Source organism: Bos indicus, chromosome 9 (assembly GCF_029378745.1).
Source record: "Bos indicus isolate NIAB-ARS_2022 breed Sahiwal x Tharparkar chromosome 9, NIAB-ARS_B.indTharparkar_mat_pri_1.0, whole genome shotgun sequence".
NCBI lineage: Eukaryota > Metazoa > Chordata > Mammalia > Artiodactyla > Bovidae > Bos > Bos indicus.
Window position 1 is genome coordinate 86,663,110 of NC_091768.1, and position 19,042 is coordinate 86,682,151.

Below are 19,042 nucleotides of genomic sequence, written 5' to 3' on the forward strand. Positions count from 1 at the left end.
TCGGTTGCCATTGCCTTCTCCGATATATCCTCTACAGTATGTATAACATAAACATACTGTGTGGGGCTATATGATATACAATTTTGGTTAACATATCTTAAGACCATTTTATTTCCGCATGTACAGATATTTTATTCTTTTGCTTTAAAAAATTTTAGTCATTATTTTAACATTTATTGAGATAAAGTTTGTCATTTACAGGGTACAAATCAGTGATTTTTAGTATAGTCACATGTGTGCAACCATCACCACAACCAATATTAGAACATTTTCATCACTTCAGAAAGAAACTCAATACCCTTTATCTGTCACCTCTTATCCCATCACCCCCACCCTCAGCCATAAGTAGTCACTAATCTGCTTCCTGTCTGTAGATTTACATATTCTGGACACTTCATATGAGTGGAATTCCATAATATGTAGTCTTTTGTGACTAGGTTTTTTCACTTAGGATAATGTTTTAAAAGCTCATCCAAGTTGTAACATGTGTTAGTACTTCATTCCTTTTTATGGTGCATTCTGCCATTGTATAGATACACTGCATTTTATTTATTCATTCATCAGTTGATGGACATTTAGATTGTTTCTAACTTTTGCCTATTGTAAATAATGCTGTGATGAACATTTGTGTACAAGTTTATGTGGACATATGTATACACATAAGTGTAAGTATACACACATAAGTAGAATTGCTGGGTGCTACGGTGGATCTGCGTTTAGCCATTCGAGTAAGGAGCTGCCACACTGTTTTCCAACGTGGCTGCATCATTTTATATTCCCCCCAGCAATCTTTGAGGGTTTTGATTTCTCCACATCTTCCACCACAGTTGCTATGTTCTTTGATTCTTACCATCCCAATAGCTGTAAAGTGGTATCTTATTTTGATTTACATTTTTCTGATGACCAATGATGTCGAGCCATTTGTGTATTTTCTTTGGAGAAATGCCAGTTTATATCCTTTGCCGATTTTTTAATTAGGTCATTTGTTTTTATTACTGAGTTGTATGAGTTCTTTGTATATTCTGGTTATAAGTCCCTTGTGTGATTTGCAACTGTTTTCTCCCATTCTGTGAGTTATCCTTTCACTTTCTTGGTAAGTGTCCTTGAAGCACAAGTTTTTAATTTTGCTGAAGTCTGACATCGCTTTCCTTTCATTATTCCTATCTTTGGTGTCATATCTAAGAATAAGAATCAATGGATAAATCCATGGTGATCAGGATTTACTCCTGAGAGTTTTAGCGTTTAAATTTTTGTCTCATCTATTTTGAGTTAACTTCTATATAAGGCTATGAGATAAGTGTCCAAATTTCATTCTTTTTCATGTGGCAATCCAAATGTCCCAGCACCATTTAGGTTTGTTGTTATTGTTGAAAAATTTTCTCTTATGCCATCAGTTTCCTTTTTTTTTTCTTTTTTATGTTGGAGTGGAGTGAACAATGTTGTCAATTTCAGGTGTACAACAAAGTGATTCAGCTATTCATATACTTGTATCTATTCTTTTTCAAACTCTTTTCCCATTTAGGTTATTACAGAACACTGAAGCAGGGTTCCCTGTGCTATACAGTAGGTGCTTGTCGGTTATCTGTTCCCGGCACCATTTGTTGAAAAGACCTTTCTCACTGAATGGCCTTGGGACCTTTGTAGAAAATCAGTTGACCATAAACAGATGGGTTTATTTCTGTACTTTTTGTTTTTTTGTTTGTGTGCTTGTCTGTATGTTTGTCCTTAGGCCATTACTACACTGCCTTGATTGTTGTTACTTTATAGTAAGTTTTGAAGTTGCGGTGTGTACATTCTACTTTGTTCTTTTTTGAGGTTGGTTATTTGAGGTCTCCTGCTATTCCATATATATTTTATTATTTATTTATTTATTTTTATTTTTTTAAATTTTACTTTATTTTTAAACTTTACAAAATTGTATTAGTTTTGCCAAATATCAAAATGAATCCGCCACAGGTATACATGTGTTCCCCATCCTGAACCCTCCACCCTCCATATATATTTTAGAATCAACTTGTCAGTTTCTACAAGCTGGGATTCTATAGGGATTACACCAAAATATTTTTCTAAATATACTTTTTTTTTTTTTTTTTTTAAATAAGCAAACCAAAAGGATTTATAATGAAAAGTTCTCCACACCAGAGACAACCAGTAACTATTCACAGTTCATTTTGTATTCTTCTAGAAATTGAAATTGTATATGAAGCATACATATATTTATACATTTTCAATACAAGTGAAACATAGTTTACTTTCTCTTTTTATAAGAGCTTTTGTTTTTGTCTCTTTGAGAGTATTCCAAGTCAGGAATTGCAGATCTGCTTCTTTTAAAAATGACTACATCATATTTTGTACCATAATCTCTAATCACTCCTTTTTTGATAAATCTTAGGGTCTTGTTTTTACAAACTGCTTCAATAAAAATGTTATGCATGAAAATTTTAACCACACCCAGGTATGTTGGCAGAAGAGATTACCAGGAGTAGGAAACTGCTGTGTCAAAGGATATTGTATTTTTTAAATTTTGATACATGTATCATTTAGGCTTGGTTATGCTGCTATTAACAAACTGTGTCTTTAAACAACAAAGGTTTATTTCTAGCTCACTTGACAAATAGATTAGCTGGTGGGCTCTGTTCTACATCACCCTCACTCAGGTACCCAGGTTAAGGGAAGCTCCATCTCTGCTTCCATGATTGTTCAGGCAAGACAGAGGGCATACAGCAAATTAACTCTGACTCCTTGCTTTTCTGCCCCGACACGTGTTACTGTTTAGAAAGAACAAGTCCACATACCACCCCTAATTCAGAGAGGATGAGGAGGCGCATATCTGCTATATACCTGGAAAGCAGAGAGCCAGAAGTATTTGATGAAGAACCCGGATGACTGCCTCAGTACATGCTGCTGCTGCTGCTGCTGCTAAGTCGCTTCAGTTGTGTCTGACTCTGTGCGACCCCATAGACGGCAGCCCACCAGGCTCCCCCGTCCCTGGGATTCTCCAGGCAAGAACGCTGGAGTGGGTTGCCATTTCCTTCTCCAATGCATGAAAGTGAAAAGTGAAAGTGAAGTCGCTCAGTCGTGTCCAACTCTTAGCGACCCCATGGACTGCAGCCTACCAGACTCCTCCATCCATGGGATTTTCCAGGCAAAAGTACTGGAGTGGGGTGCCATTGCCTTCTCCAGTACATGCTACCAATTTTAATTTTGAGTCTCTCTCTCTAAAGAGATTCTACTAGTTTATAGAGATTCTACATGTTTATTTATCAACCACCAGAGGGAGTTGTAAGCTTAAAACTTTACTAAAACTTAACTTTGACTGAAAGATTTTAAAAGTACTGAGTTTATTTTTCTGTTATTCCTCCTTTTTTGTCTATTTAAAAAGGCAGGTTAGATAGTTTGGAAAAAAAGAAATCACTATACGGAGCATTAAGTATATCCCTTATTTCCTTGGTAGAATTAACATATCAAAGAGCCACCTTTCTGTAGTGTCAGCAACCTAAAAAGTCTTTAGGTCTTTAGGTTGCTTATGCTTAAGCATGCTGTGCTTAAGATTCCATGGGATGGGGAGAAGTTGACTATTCTATTCAGAGACTTGTAATTAAGCCCCCTTTTCTGGTCCATCCCTCACTTCTGCCTTCTGTTATTTACTTGCATTCTCCAGGAGCCTCTTGTAGGTTTCTGCATGGCAAATTATCTGCCTCTTTGCAGTACCCTCCTTGTCTATGAGACTGTAGCTTTCTCCGTCCTCCATTAGTCTATTCCATTTCATCTACATTCAGTCTTCCAGGAACTTGTTGAAATCTCTTGCCACTAATTACCTTCTTCCTATTGTTTACCTTTGTTGGATTCTATCCATTTTATTCCTCTGTTATTTTCATGAGGTTTCAAAAGGCAGAATATTGTGGCTCAGCTGGTGAAGAATCCACACCTGCGATGTGGAAGACCTGGGTTTGATCCCTGGGTTGGGGAGATCCCCTGGAGAAGGGAAGGGCTACCTATGGGGTCACAAAGAGTCAGACACAACAAGTTTCATTTTCACTTTCCTTTCAGTCACCTTTAACTGGAAATCCTCTCTAATATAATTGATTCTTTGTATTTGACTTTTAAAGTCCATATTAGTCTAAATGTAAATAATTGACAGGAAAGGATTTTTTCCTTAGCTTACCCACTGGAGTCTGTTTAACAGATCACCCCTCTTTCTTTACAAGTACATATCACGACATTGTGCATGAACCCCATTCATCTGTAGGTGTGGTTGATATTATTTTGTTTATAGCAGTTTCGTTGTATGCCAAAACAAAGGGGAGAAAAAAACCAAAAAGCCAATCTAAGGGATTTCCTCAGATTCCTGTTCACAGTCTTTCCTGTAACAGAGGTGAAATGTTCTAGTCTTAGCCCATAACTGCAGCCGTCACTTTGTCACCCTTTCTGTTTCCAAGCTATCTGTTTCTTTTGGATGCTGGAAGTATAATTGTCATATTTTTTCTCCCCAAACAGTCAATACCCAACTCCTTCATTTAGGAGAGACTGATCAAAGCAAAAGTGTCTTTATAAGTAAGCGTTATAATCATTCTTCTTTATTATGAATATTATTAATAATGTTTCCTAATGAATCTGTATTGTGTAATATTTTGTACAGTGAAGATTAAAATTGTAGACAAAACCACAACTGGAGAAAAAGTTTAGCTTTAGATGAATTTTCAGTGATTTTTAGAAATTCACCTTGACACTACTTTGTAATTCATCTTTCTCAGACTCCTATCTAAAACTCCCAAGCCACAATTGAAAAGTGAACTAGACACATAAAAATCCAGGCACCTACTAGAGAAATTGAGATCATGTCTCTCTTATACTATTTCCAGAGCATTTTTTAGTTTGTTTGTAATTAACAGACATACTTAAAAGATCCTGAATAGTCTGCAGATTGTTCTTTCTAATAGAGTCATAACTCTGCTCCACAACTTTGTTTTCATTGAAAAGAAATATCTCTTAGATAAGTTCTAAGACAGTGGGTTTACTTTACAGTTTCAGCCTGTCATAGGTGATATCTCACCTTTATTCTCAAAGGTAAGCCATATCTTCAGCCATTGCAAAAACTCCTTTGTGAATTCCCAAAGATGTAGTATTTTTTCTGTTTAAGAAACATTCTGAAGTATTTACTCTGTAACTTTAAAACATCCCCATAATAATACCTTCAGTAACTATGACTCCTTCATCTCTCTTACTATATCTTTTTCTTAATCAGTTTTTTATCTCCTACTAATATTGACCATCCAATACCAAAAAAAGCCAGTGCCAAAGAATGTTCAACCTACTGTACAATTGCATTCATCTCACACACTAGCAAAGTAATGCTCAAAATTCTCTAAGCCAGGCTTCAGCAGTACATGAACCGTTAACTTTCAGATGTTCAAGCTGGATTTAGAAAAGGCAGGGGAACCAGAGATCAAATTGCCAACATCCACTGGATCATAGACAAAACAAGAGAGTTCCAGAAGAACGTCTACTTTTGCTATATTGACTATGCCAAAGCCTTTGTATGGATCGCAGTAAACTGTGGAAAATTCTGAAAGAGATGGGAATACCAGACCACCTGACCTCCCTTCTGAGACTGCAGGTCAAGAATAAGTAGTTAAAACTGGACATGGAGCAACAGACTGATTCCAAATAGGAAAAGGAATATGTCAAGGCTGTATATTGTCACCCTGCTTATTTAACTTATATGCAGAGTACATCATGAGAAATGCTGGACTGGATGAAACATAGCTGGAATCAAGACTGCTGGAAGAAATATCAGTAACCTCAGATACACAGATAACACCACACTTACGGCAGAAAGCAAAGAACTAAAGAGCCTCTTAGTGAAAGTGAAAGAGGAGAGTGAAAAAGCTTAAAAGCTTAAAGCTCAACATTCAGAAAACTAAGATCATGGCATCTGGTCCCATCACTTCATGGTAAGTAGATGGAGAAACAGTGGAAACAGTGACAGACTTTATTTTGGGGGGCTCCAAAATCACTGCAGAAGGTGACTGCAGCCATGAAATTAAACGATGCTTGCTCTTTGGAAGAACAGTTATGACCAACCTAGACAGCATATTAAAAAGCAGAGACATTACTTTGCCAACAAATGTCCGTCTAGTCAAAGCTAGATGGTAGTCATGTATGGATGTGAGAGCTGGACTGTAAAGAAAGCTGAGCGCCGAAAAATTGATGCTTGTGAATTGTAGTGCTGGAGAAGACTCTTGAGAGTGCCTTGTACTGCAAGGAGATCCAACCAGTCCATCCTAAAGGAAATCAGTCCTGAATATTCATTGGAAGGACTGATGCTGAAGAGAAAACTCCAGTTCTTTGGCCCCCTGATGCGAAGAACTGACTCATTTGAAAAGACTCTGATGCTGGGAAAGATTGAAGGCAGTAGAAGGGGACAACAGAGGATGAGATGGTTGGATGGCATCACCAACTCAATGGACAAGAGTTGAGTAAACTCCGGGAGTCGGTGATGGACAGGGAGGCCTGGCATGCTGCAGTCCATGGGGTCGCAGAATCGGACACAACTGAGCAACTGAACTGAAGTGAATATTGACCTTCTCTAGCTCAGCTTTTTTCCTGAAATGAGTATTATTACACTGGCTTTATTTCAGTGTTGTATTTGCCTAGTATATCAGTTTTAAAGTGTCTCTATCCGCCTTCAAGATTTCCTCTGTGTCTTTGTTTTTTAAGCAGTCTTATTATATGTCTAGGTTTGGTTTTGTTTTGATATTACTTGGAGATCCCTGGGCTTCTTGGATCTGTGATTTATTGTCTTTCATTAATTTTGGAAACCATTTAGCCATTATCCTCAAATACGCCTTACTGTTTTTCCATTTGTTTCACCAGTTACATGTATATATAGACACATATTGCCTGTCACCTCTTGGATGCTTTGTTCTTCTTCCCTCTTTTTCTTTGTGTTCAATTGAAGTAATCTCTGTCTTCAGGTTCACTGATTCTTCTGTATCCAGCGTGCTGGTAAGCATGTTGAAAGAATTCTTTATCTCTGATACCATATTTTATTTCCAATATTTGACTCTTCTTTAATAATTTCCATCTCTCCTCTCAGATTGTCCATCAATTCCTACATGTTCATCTTTTTACCTGACTCTTTCAACACGTTGTGTGTATGTTCTGTCACTCAGTCGTGTCCATTTCTTTGGGACCTGCCAGGCTCCTCTGTCCAGGGGATTTTCCTCGGGCAAGAATACTGGAGTGGGTTGCCATTTCCTTCTCCAGGAGATCTTCCTGACCCAGGAATCAAACCCAAGTCTCTGGCGTCTCCTGTTAGCAGACGGATTCTTTACCACTGTACCACCTAGGAAGCTTCAATCATAGTTATTTTGCAATTTCCTGCCTGCTACTTCCAGCATCTGGGTCATCTTTGAATATGGTTCCATTGACTGCTTTCCCTCTTGGTGATTCGTTGAATTTTTCTCTCACTTTTCTGTGTGTTGTTACTTTTTTCTTTTATTATTATTGAATGCCAAAAATTATATGTAAAAAAACAGAAGAGACTGAGACCTTTACATCCAGAAACCAGAATACCTTTTTTCCTGTCAGGATATTGTGTGAAGGGTTAAGTCAGTTTAGGCAGGAGTGGAGCTAGGTCTGGGTTTTGTTGTTGGCCTTTTTAGTTCCTTACAGTCTTCAAATGTCTCTAGCAGTTGGCTGCTCTTACTTTGTATCTTTTAGAGTGCTGCCTAGAGTACTAAGTATTACTTTACTTTAGTCCTTTGATTTTCAACCTTTCTGAGCTGTGATGGGTCCCCATTTATTCATTCTTCACATGATCTGATAAACAGCCAAGTACTAAATTATGTGGAATTTTACAAGCCACGTGGTTTCAGTTGTAACAAAAACAGACATAGACAATAGGTAAACAAGTGAGCGTGGCTATATTCTAGTAAAACTTTGTTCACAAAACAGGCAATGGCCAGATTGGGCCCTTTAGCCATAATTTGCTGACCCCTTTTTTAGAGCTTTGTTCTTGGGACACACACACCCGTATCTCCAAGCTCCAGCAGGGTAGGGATTTTTACCTTTCTTGTTCGTTGATTTCCTGAGTGGCTACAACAATCCTGACATAGGCTGTCAATATATTAAAAGAATGGATTAGCAAATTACATTTTAAGTGTTTTTAGAAATGCAGCTGTAGATCTTTTATATCTAAACAGATTCATTTAATTAGATTACAGTTATGATTACTGATATATTTGGAATTATTTGTGTTCTAGTTCTTTCCACTTTCCTCCTTTCCTGCTAAGTTTAATCAAATTCTATCCTTTTGTTCTTTTAGAAACTATATTTAGCTTTCTTGTATACTCTTCATCTTTATCCCTAGATATTAACATGTATATTTGGTTTAGCAACACTTGAGAATATTCTTTTCATTACTGTTCATGGGGTTCTCCACGGGGTTTTTCCAGTAGTCATATATGGATGTGAGAGTATAAAGAAAGCTGAGTGCCAAAGAATTGATGCTTTTTAACTGTGGTGTTGGAGACTCTTGAGAGTCCCTTGGACTACAAGGAGATCCAACCAGTCCATCCTAAAGGAGACCAGTCCTGGGTGTTTGTTGGAAGGACTGATGCTGAAACTGAAACTCCAATACTTTGGCCACCTGACGTGAAGAACTGACTCATTGGAAAAGACCCTTATACTGGGAAAAATTGAGGGCAGGAAGAGAAGGGGATGACAGAGGATGAGATGGTTGGATGGCATCACTGACTCAATGGACATGAGTTTGAGCAAGCTGCGGGAGTTGGTGATGGACAAGGAAGCCTGGCATGCTGCAGTCCATGGAGTTGCAAAGAGTCAGACACGACTGAGCAACTGAACTAAACTGAACTAAGAATATTCTTTATAAACACTTTTAAAGCCTTAGAATGCTTTTCATCTAATTTTCATATTTCCAATTTCTTGTTATTCTTCTCTAATATTTTAGTTTTACTCTCTTTTGAACAGTCTTTGCCTCCCCACCCACTACCATGGTCTTTTTCCTTTGTTTAAGAGTTAGAACTTTTTTTTTCACGTTCATTATCTTGTTGCTTTATCTTATATTAATGTCCTCGGTATCAAAAAAAACATCTTTAGTAGTTCTTTCTTTAGGAGCAGTCCATGGTTTGTAAAATCCTCCAACTTTATCTATTCATCCCTACTCCAGTAATTTGATTAAGTGCATTAGTTATTCCATTAGCTTCTGAAATATTATTTCATTTCTTCAGGTTTCTCTTCAGATTTTGCCATATCCTCTGTTGTCTCCTTCTAGAACTCCTTTTTATATTTATTTAAGATCTTTTAACCCCTCTTTTTATGTGTCCCATCACTTTATCTGTGTGCATTTTGAGAATACTCTTAGATTTATCTCTTGGGTCACTAAATATGTCTTTGACTATGTGTAATCTACAGTTTAATGTATTTGGTTGACTGTTTCAATGGCTATTTTCCATTTCTAGAGGTTGTTTATGGTACTTCTCCAAAACTTATTCATGGTGTCTTATTTGTTATATTCTTCTATAATCATTATAATCATCTTAAACAGGTATTTCCATAGCTTCTTTGAAGTTGTTATATAACCAAGTTTTAGGGGGCTCCTCTCGGGCTGTTGGTTCTCATGGTAGATGGTTTTCTTGTTCGGTCATACTTTTCTGCTGAGAGCTTCTCTTCATTGAGGATTTTTCCGTTTTGGATTCCATAGTAGGTGTCCCTCCATACTGGAAGTAGGTTGCCAGAGCAGTTTGCATTTGCTTCTGCTGGTTACTTCAAGGAAATCACCAGCCTAGAGCTAATTGTTAACAGTAATTCCTCACTCAGAGGTTCTCTCTTTGCCCTTACCGTATAAATCAGTTTCTCAGAAAATCTATTCTTATCCCTTCTTCTCATGTAATATTGAATAATATCACAAATGCATGTCTTATTTTCTAACTCAGTACAAATATAAATTATCACTTAATTGTTAGAACCACTAAATAAATGCGGTTTTTAAAGTTTTTTTTGTTTTGCATATTTAGGGAAAAGCTTTTAGGGAGATGATCTCCATTAATTTTTAAGAAATACTGCTTTTAAATAATCATTAATTTGAACAAATGTCTTACTGATGGCATTTGAGACTCATTGGTAGATCATCAGAGTTTAGAAATGAAGGAAAGTATGTTATATTCTTATAGTTTTCCTTTGCCTTGCTCTTCATTCTCACTTCATGCCTCTGTCTTTCTCCTCTTACTGTCCCACTCAGAAATTAACAATCCACTCCTCATCTTCTTTTAAGAGAATAAAATAAACCTTAATGCACAATTCTTATGTTTTGGAAATAGAGGCATAAAACTTTGCAATTCAAGTAAAATAAACCAAATTAATAAAAGGTCTGACAAAGCAAGCCTGGGGTGGTTATGGATATACAAAGAGACAGTGAGTTTTCTATCAGGAACATGTGTACCTCCAAAACACCTCCCTGCGTTTTTAGAATATATATTAAAATGAGAGATAAGATACCAAGAATCAGTCATGATTTTTAAAACTTTTAAATATGAGACATATTCCCCTAATACTCTTTTCTTCCAATAAATAAGAAAGGAGAATTACAGAGGGAGATGCCTGTGAATTGTATTATACAACAATATATAATACAACAATTGTATTGTTGGGAAAAATTATCTACCATTTAAAGTTAATTTTAAAGCACTTGAGCCTAACTAGCTTCCCCACACCCCACACCCTAATTCAGATTCTATAATACACGGCTGGACTGAATGGCCTGAATATATATAGCCTTTTCCTTCTTTTTTAGCTTCTTGGAAATTTTAGTTTGATTGATGGTGACTATTTAGCATTAATCTAATCTGTTTAATCGACTTGACTTTTTTAATTGCTATTTTTCATTTTTAGAAATGAAAAATACACTTTCTCAAATCAGCTTGTTTTCTCGTGGTAGAGTCATCCCAAGCCTCCATTTAACAGTAAATTCAGTTATCTTCATCACCAGTACAATATCCTAAAAAGTCAAACTCGTTTTGTCCAGAAGTGGCAAAATCATATATACCAATTTTTATGGTTTACTAAGGTTTCCCAAGCAGTTCATCATTCATGTGACAAGATTGATTGCTTATTTTCTTTTTTAAAAAAATCTTAGGAAAATGTTTTCACAAAATATAATTGGAATATAAGAAAATGTATTTGGTTTATCTGAATGATTTTGTTTTTGATTTGCAGTTTGAGCAGTTTAATGTTAACATTCATGTGGATCGAAATCAATCACTTTTATTTATTGCATACATCCAAATGGATTTAACCTAACCCACATTCCCATTAAGTTGTTTATATGCTTAAATGATTCTCAAGTCAAAAATAAAATGATTCTCTAAAGTTAAAAATTCTGAAATTTTAAATATTTAGCACACAATACTTTGTTTTAGTGTTATCTTTGAGATTCTTCGGAGCCTCTTGTTTGTCACAGAAATAGTTATCTGTTTTGTTTTCCCAAGGTTGTTTAAAGGTTAATTGACTAAACTGGGTGGATCTTCATATATACTAATATGTATTGCAGCTCTTTTGGTACACCAGAAGGCCAGAATGGAACGGCTTCAAAGAGAACTTGAGATTCAAAAGAAAAAGCTGGATAAACTAAAATCTGAGGTCAATGAAATGGAAAATAATCTAACTCGAAGGCGTCTGAAAAGATCAAATTCCATATCCCAAATACCTTCAGTAAGTCTTTCTTTCTGTAACTGTTGTAACTGCTATGCTTGAACATGAGAATAGGCAACCTGTCATCAGTATAAAAGCTTGACCTACTTTTCTAGAAATGCTCTTAATTCACACTTGTTTTTCTGTCCTTACCTCCCCCTGCAAAACTTGACTCCTTCTTAACTAATAACACAAGAGTTTGATGTAGATCCTCACCTGGAATTATTTTTCAGCTCGAAGAAATGCAGCAGTTGAGAAGTTGTAATAGACAGCTCCAGATTGACATTGACTGCTTAACCAAAGAAATTGATCTTTTTCAAGCCCGAGGTAAAGTTCAATGCATATTCAGCTGAAATTCTTTGTGTTAATTTATTAGCTCTTCCTGTGGCTGAAAACAGACTTTCAATTGTAATCTTGTTTCAGATTTGATTTGGAGCCATATAGTGCTGCTGAGATTCTTACTTTCTCTTACTTGCCACTCTTCCCTCCAAAGCTGTACATTTGGTTGAGGAGTAATTTGATACGTTTAATAGCCTTCAAATCCCCTTTAGTCATAGGTTAAGGGAAGACAGTGATTAGTATGTCTGGCTATATTGTCAAAAGTATTGCTGTTATGTATTAATATAATCTGTTACAGTGTTTATTAAGATTGTAATATATATACTCATATTCCTTTTTCCTGTTTCCCTTTTTTCCTTCTACCTTTGAAGAATTATGCTTTTAAGAACATGATGAAAAGGCATCCCCACTCTAATGGCACTTACTTAATTGATGACATAGAGAAGAAAATTAAAATACGACATACAATATTTTTAGGAAAATGATAGTTTATGGTATTTAAACTGTTATTGACCAGCAATAATTGCTTATTGTGGAGTAAAATAAGATTGGGGCATTTGGCACAGTACGTGAGTGAGTAAAAAGTGTTCCATAGACAACTAAAAAGAATGTTTATAACTTAAACCTAATTCTAAAGTTTGGAAATAATAGAAATATATAAAATGAAAAAGACAGGAAAGGGAAGAAGCCAAAAAATAAGCCCATAGTCACACTTCTTAGTGTGTGCCAAAATCCATTAAACTGGAAGATGATTCATTTTATTTTCTTTTAGTAAGTAAGCTGTTTCTCTTGAAACAGTCATAGAAAATGCCATAATTTAACTTGGAGAGAAAAAATTGGTGCTAGTCTAGAAAATGTAATCTTTGAACTTGTTCCTTTTGTTTAAAATCTGAAGCATCACATTATATTAGTTCAGGTTTTTATACTTACTTGAGGCCAAGCTATTTAGTTGCTTAAGACCATGTTAAAATTATATTTTACATTGTCAAATTTTAAGTTATCTTGTCACATGCAACAGGGATCTGTTCTAATTCTTTTACTGTCTTGCATTAATCTAACTTCTTCCTCAGTTTACAGGTTGGACTTCTGTTATGGGTACTATCAATATATTACACCTATTTCAGCTGTCTTTGAAATCCTTTCATGTAATTGGAGATTAGAGGTGTGAAATAAAAGAAAAGTGTTTTTTCTATTTAACTGATTTTTTTTAAGAAAGAAAATATTTGCTTTTTAAAAATCTTTTTAATTTTTTTGAGCTATAAACATTGATATACTTCTTTTTATATATTTCAGGACCACATTTCAATCCCAGTGCTATTCATAACTTTTATGACAATATTGGATTTGTAGGCCCTGTGCCACCAAAACCCAAAGGTTAGTGTATCCAGTAGGTGTGAAAACTGTTGCGTTTTGAAAAACAAGTTTAGAAAATTTTATTCTTAGCAGCCTTCCACTCTAGAAGTACTTCCAACTTTGGCATTCTTGGATGGATTCACTAGGAAGATACTTATTTTCACTTAACATGCTGGGAATTGGGAGAGTTCAAAAATGTAATGTACTTAGCCCTTTAAAAGTAATATGCATGTCCTTAGGATTCATTGTATACTCCCAGAATAGCAAATCTTGGCAAAAAAAAAAAATCACCAGGTATAAAAACTTGTATTCTTTGAAATTTTAGACAAACATTAAGGAAGACACCTTAGGAAAGTTTATTTTTCATTAAGTATTCTGTCCTATATAGTTTATGCATAGTTCTCTATAATCAGAATTCTCTGAATTTCAGATAAATGTTTTTTTTAATTATTACCTGTCATTTTTATGTCATTGATACAAATTATGTACACACCAAACTAAGAAATGTTGAAACATTTGTGTGGGTTTTTTACTCCAGGCATTAAAAAATATGTAGAAATGGGAACAATCTTTGGTTTGTTACAAGAATTTTCATATTCTCACTCAGTATCCTGTTCTCTCCACTCCTTAGTTTTTATTCAGTTATAATTCAATTAGGCCTAGCTGTATTTTTTGCTGGAATGTAATGAAGTCTTAGTACAGAGGAGCAAAAGTGAGATTGGGCATTTGACACAGTACGTAAGTAAGCAAGTGTTCAGACATTGGATGTTAATTGAATAAAGGAATAAGGAAAGCAGTGGTATAGCCTAGCTCCTTAAAATAAGCAAAATGGATATTTTAGACTCTGAATGAGTTGCCTTAATCTTTTTATTCTCTTTCAAAAACTAAAAATTCTCATATAAAAAGATCCTGTTTTGTTTCCATGTAATTCAGTACTTATGTGTTATGGGTAAGAGGGAGATGGGGTATAAATGAAATAATGTTTGTCTTGACAGTTGTTGAGGCAGCATAAGGGCTGAGAGTTTATTTCACTGTTTTCACTACTTTTGTGTGTATTTGAAATTTTTCATGATAAAAAGTAAGGGAAAAAAAAACTTAAAAAGCTTTTCACAAAAGATAAGTGCTCGTGTACTGGATATTTTTAGAGAAATAAAGAATTAGTCATTTTTGCCTTAAGGCTAAAATAGGGAGTTACTTGTTTCACTTAGAGAGGTTTTACTTAGTTCTTAAAATCAGTTCTGCTTTGCAATGTGGATTTTTTAACAGCTAAAATAAAGTGTGGCCATCACAAGTCATCTCATACTGTGCACCCTAAATAACTTCCTCTTTTCTCGATTCTGGTGGTTACTTAGTTTCCAAATACCACTAATAATAAAGAGTCATAATTCGAAGGACCAGAAGATTTTGTGCAGTTGCAAGAAAACCATTGGAGATTTTTTTCATTTTGAAAAAAATTAGGTCCTCTATTTGATTACCTTAGATATTTAAATATTGAAGATAATCCTGGCACTTAGTAATAGAATGACGTGTTAATACAGATTGATTAGCCCTCCTAAAAAACCTTTGTAGTTAACAAAAAGGATAGACAAGGTTTTACTAAAAATGTGCCAGATTGGAATGTTTTCTAACCTTAGTAAGACCAAAATTCTAATAAGTAGACTGGATTATCCCCAGATTAAAACAGTTGTTCTCGAAAATTGTGGAATAATTGTAGATGGTAAAAAGTCGAACTTTTTTAAACTGTTCATTTTTGAGTTTTAGGTGGATGCTAATTCGTTGTCAGACCCTTGATTTTTAAAATATTTTTACCTAGATAAACCTTAAATAGATAATTTTTTAATATGTATTTATTTGTTTGGCTGTGCTAGGTCTTAGCTGTGGCATGTGGGATCTAGTTCCCTGACCAGGGAGTGAACCTGGGCCCCCTGCATTGAGAGTGCAGAGTCTTAGCCACTGGATCACCAGCAAAGTTCCCTAGATATTTGTTTTAAAGCTATTCAACTTAAAGAAAATTACTATATAAATAATACTTTCATGGTGCTCATGCATGTGCCAAAATCATGGTGATGCCTAAAAATTCCCATGCCTAAAGTGGGAATTTTGCAATAAAATGTTAACCTTAAGACCAAACACTAAATAAAGTGCCACTAAACAAAGTACCATCACTTAATTATTTTGAATTTGTTACAGAAACTTGACTTCCTATATTTTTATCCACTGTATATCAGTTTGTCTTTTAAAATAGCAGAAAAGATATCATTTACTTACCAGCTCGGTGGAATAGGTAGAATTTGCAAATTAATATACATTTTTAATATAATTTGTAAACTACAAATCATAAACTGTGACTGGAAAGACCCAATAGTGCATGCTCAAACCTCCCCAAAATAATTTATAGGAATCCTACTTTATGCTTGATCCTATTTAAATCCTATTTTAAATTACAAAGATACCTCCCTCCCCCAAAAAAGTAGTTTTATAAATGTAATTTCATCTTTGACACAACCATGGAGGAATATATTTCTTATATTTAAGATACCTCTGTACAATCAAACATTTAGAACATTGACCTCATAAAACTGCAGTGATTGTTTTATAAGAAAGAAAGACTAGATGTAGAGGAAACATGATTATCTAAGATCACAGAGCAAAGAAATTAGGAGTTAATAGCAGAACCATGAATAGAACTCCATTCTCATGACTCTGGAGCTGGTAGTCTTTCTAGTGTTCCATAACAAATACGTTTTCAAATAACATGAGAAATGAAGTCTGATAAAATTTTATACTAATTTGCTTCTCCAAGTCTGTTGTTGACATTTAGTTAAGTAAGATTTTAGAAATTAGTACGTATTGTTCAATTTTAGATTTTTAGCAGATGGAGAACATTTAATAAACACTTCCATTCATGATAGAAATCAGAAACATAACTACTACATCAGTGAGAAATGAAACTCAAACTTGAATGAGACGGAAATGCACTAGCGTACTGCATTGTAGTTGGATACCTTTTCACATTCTTAGGTGACATTATGGTAATCTTGGCTATTAGTGACCATATGAGTTGATTTCCCTTTTCTCCTGCTATAAACTGGGGGAAATGATGCTCTTTTCCCATCTGAGGAGACATTGAGGTGATTGAGTCACGTCCACGTTGCTATTCCCCAGCAGAGATGTGCTGGCCTGATAGATGCAGGTTGTGAGGATCAAGCATGTGGGTCAGTTTCAGCCAGATGCTTCATTTGATTAACAGGCTGTTTCATGCTGTGTGGTGCTAGTGCTTAACTGACGGAGCTATGAGGAAAGCCCCATAGTGTTTATAGTTGCTAGTAATTTGTGACTGAATTTGCTTCTAAAATAATTCTTTTGCTTCCTTGCAGATCAAAGGTCCACCATCAAAACACCAAAGACTCAAGACACAGAAGATGATGAAGGGGCTCAGTGGAGTTGTGCTGCCTGTACTTTTTTGAACCATCCAGCCTTAATCCGTTGCGAACAGTGTGAGATGCCAAGGCATTTGTGAGCCAGGAGGCCCTATATCTTCTCTAAATCCACATCTGAAATTCAAGAAACCAGTCTGTCATCAGGGGAAAAGTTTCACTGCTACATAGGATTTTGTAAAATTGAAGGTGTGACAAGATGGTGTTGTGCTAATGTTAAATGTCAACCCACAGAGCTAATAATACCTCAGTCTAATGTCATGGGCAGTTGAAATTCATCACATGAAAGGTAATCTGCTGAAAGACTTGGTTGCCCACTGCCTAACCATGTACAGTGTTACCAGTAGCCCATCATGGATAATTCTCAACATATTAATACCTAGGTGTTCCCAGTACTTTTTTCCCTCATGTCACTACTGAATTTTGACAGGAGGAAGGAATAGAATGATGGCTTTTTTTTTTTTTTTTAAGCTTTCGGTGAAACACTACAAACATGAAGAAAAGCAACAAGGTTTAACTATTTAAAAACTGTTTGCTGCTGTGTAGTGCCAGTGGAAAGGGGAAGAACTTCACGTATCTGTGGTACTCTTGGCCTTGTCTTTGTCTTCCCTGAAAACGTCTCCACTCTGTGAAGCCAGCATCTAGGGTCTAAAGATGAAAGGAGAGCAGCAGCATTGTCTGTACAAACATGGAGTGAAATACCCCAAAGCTTTTCCTACTGTACAGAGCTCTCAAGTTTGCTTTAAGTGATTTCTTTTCTTCCTTATTATTTTCTTATATTTCTATATGTATAGTGTAATAGTCTTTTGTTAACTAATTTTCTTTTTTCCTTTTAGTGATTAAGTACTATCATGTCCCTTTTTAAGCCTTACATGAGAGAAGCATTGCCTTCAAAATAAAAAAGCATTAATGAAATGAAACTATGCACAAAATAACTTTCCTCTACTTATTCTGTACTTGCCCTCATGAGTACCAATGTTCTGTGAAGACATACAGATGCTGCACAGTGAATTGCAGAAAATATTACAAGACTTATGTCTATAGGTCACACTATATACTGCCTTTAGTGGTGGGTAACACAACATGGTGTTTTATCTTCCACAGGGAAGCTTAAAACAAAAGGTATTTTTAACCCACTGACAGCAACAAGGTTAAGCTTGCTTTATCTGCCTTGTGTCCCACAGAACTTCCACAAGAGATTACTATTGGGAAAGTACAGTTTCAAAACCAAGAGCCTTTTTTTGGAGAGAAATTTAAACGCTTTACTGTTGGGGCAGTCCATTTCTAAACCTGACTTGGTGGCAGTATCGTGTATATTTATAAAACAAGGCTAGTTGCATTTAGGACAACTGAAGAAAAGCTGGAAAAAAGAAAAACAAGCAAACTTGAACACTGAAGCAACCTCAAGCATCTCTTTATTTTGATGATATATTTTTATAAGGAAAATAAATATTCAGATGATCAGGAATGTATATAACGAAATGAAATCAAGGAAAAAATAACTATGCATTTAAAAAAAACAATTATGAAATTATATATCAGTGCTTAGAATGGGATTAAGGGAAGTGCTGAAATGTAGCAAAAGATGGGAGATAATGTAGACTGGCACCCACTGTAAATGTTTGCAAATGAATATTTTTTAAATAAGCAAGATAATTACACGTGATTCTATATGAATGTCAGAGCCTTAACTTCCAGGCTTTGCATCTTGTATATGAGAAGAACTATGACAATCCTAGTTAATTAGATGAGAAACCCAAAGCCCTTACATTTGATGCATTTTGTTTTAAAATAGGCCTTGTTTTTCAGCTTCATCTGCAGTTCTATGTGAAGATTGATAAATCAGTTTTTACTTGTTTTATTAATAAAACGTAATTTGGATATCTTGAGTTGATGGTTTTGTGATTTAGCTGGGTAAACTATCTTTGTAACAGATAAGTTATTTATAAAAATTAAAAAACTTATATTCTAACATGGATTTTGTGACTTGTTCTTAAAGTTTTGTGGGACAGGAGGTAAATTATACCCCAGCAGAACGTTTGATAGTTAATAGAAATCAGAGGAAACTCAACCTCCAGAGTCTCCTCCTGACATCATGGCATTCCGCGGCAGTTCTCAGATTATTCGTATCAATTTCCCCAGGCTTCTTTTTAACTAATGAAAGCAACCATGTTTCAGCTAAGCCAGAGAAATGAATA

The 19,042-nt window shown here is 35.3% G+C and overlaps 1 protein-coding gene across 4 annotated transcripts in view; it reads left to right on the forward strand.

Moving 5' to 3' along the window:
• Positions 1 to 18,816, forward strand: part of TAB2 (TGF-beta activated kinase 1 (MAP3K7) binding protein 2) — an 84,893-nt gene extending 66,077 nt beyond the window's left edge. For all 4 annotated transcript variants that reach the window (XM_070796331.1, XM_070796332.1, XM_019967567.2 and 1 more), the window contains 4 exons: positions 11,576 to 11,736; positions 11,949 to 12,042; positions 13,348 to 13,428; positions 16,785 to 18,816. In XM_070796331.1, the coding sequence (XP_070652432.1) occupies positions 11,576 to 11,736; positions 11,949 to 12,042; positions 13,348 to 13,428; positions 16,785 to 16,927 (479 nt within the window). In that variant the 3' untranslated portion in view covers positions 16,928 to 18,816. The remainder of the gene's footprint in view (positions 1 to 11,575; positions 11,737 to 11,948; positions 12,043 to 13,347; positions 13,429 to 16,784) is intronic.
• The last annotated feature ends 226 nt before the right edge of the window (positions 18,817 to 19,042 follow it).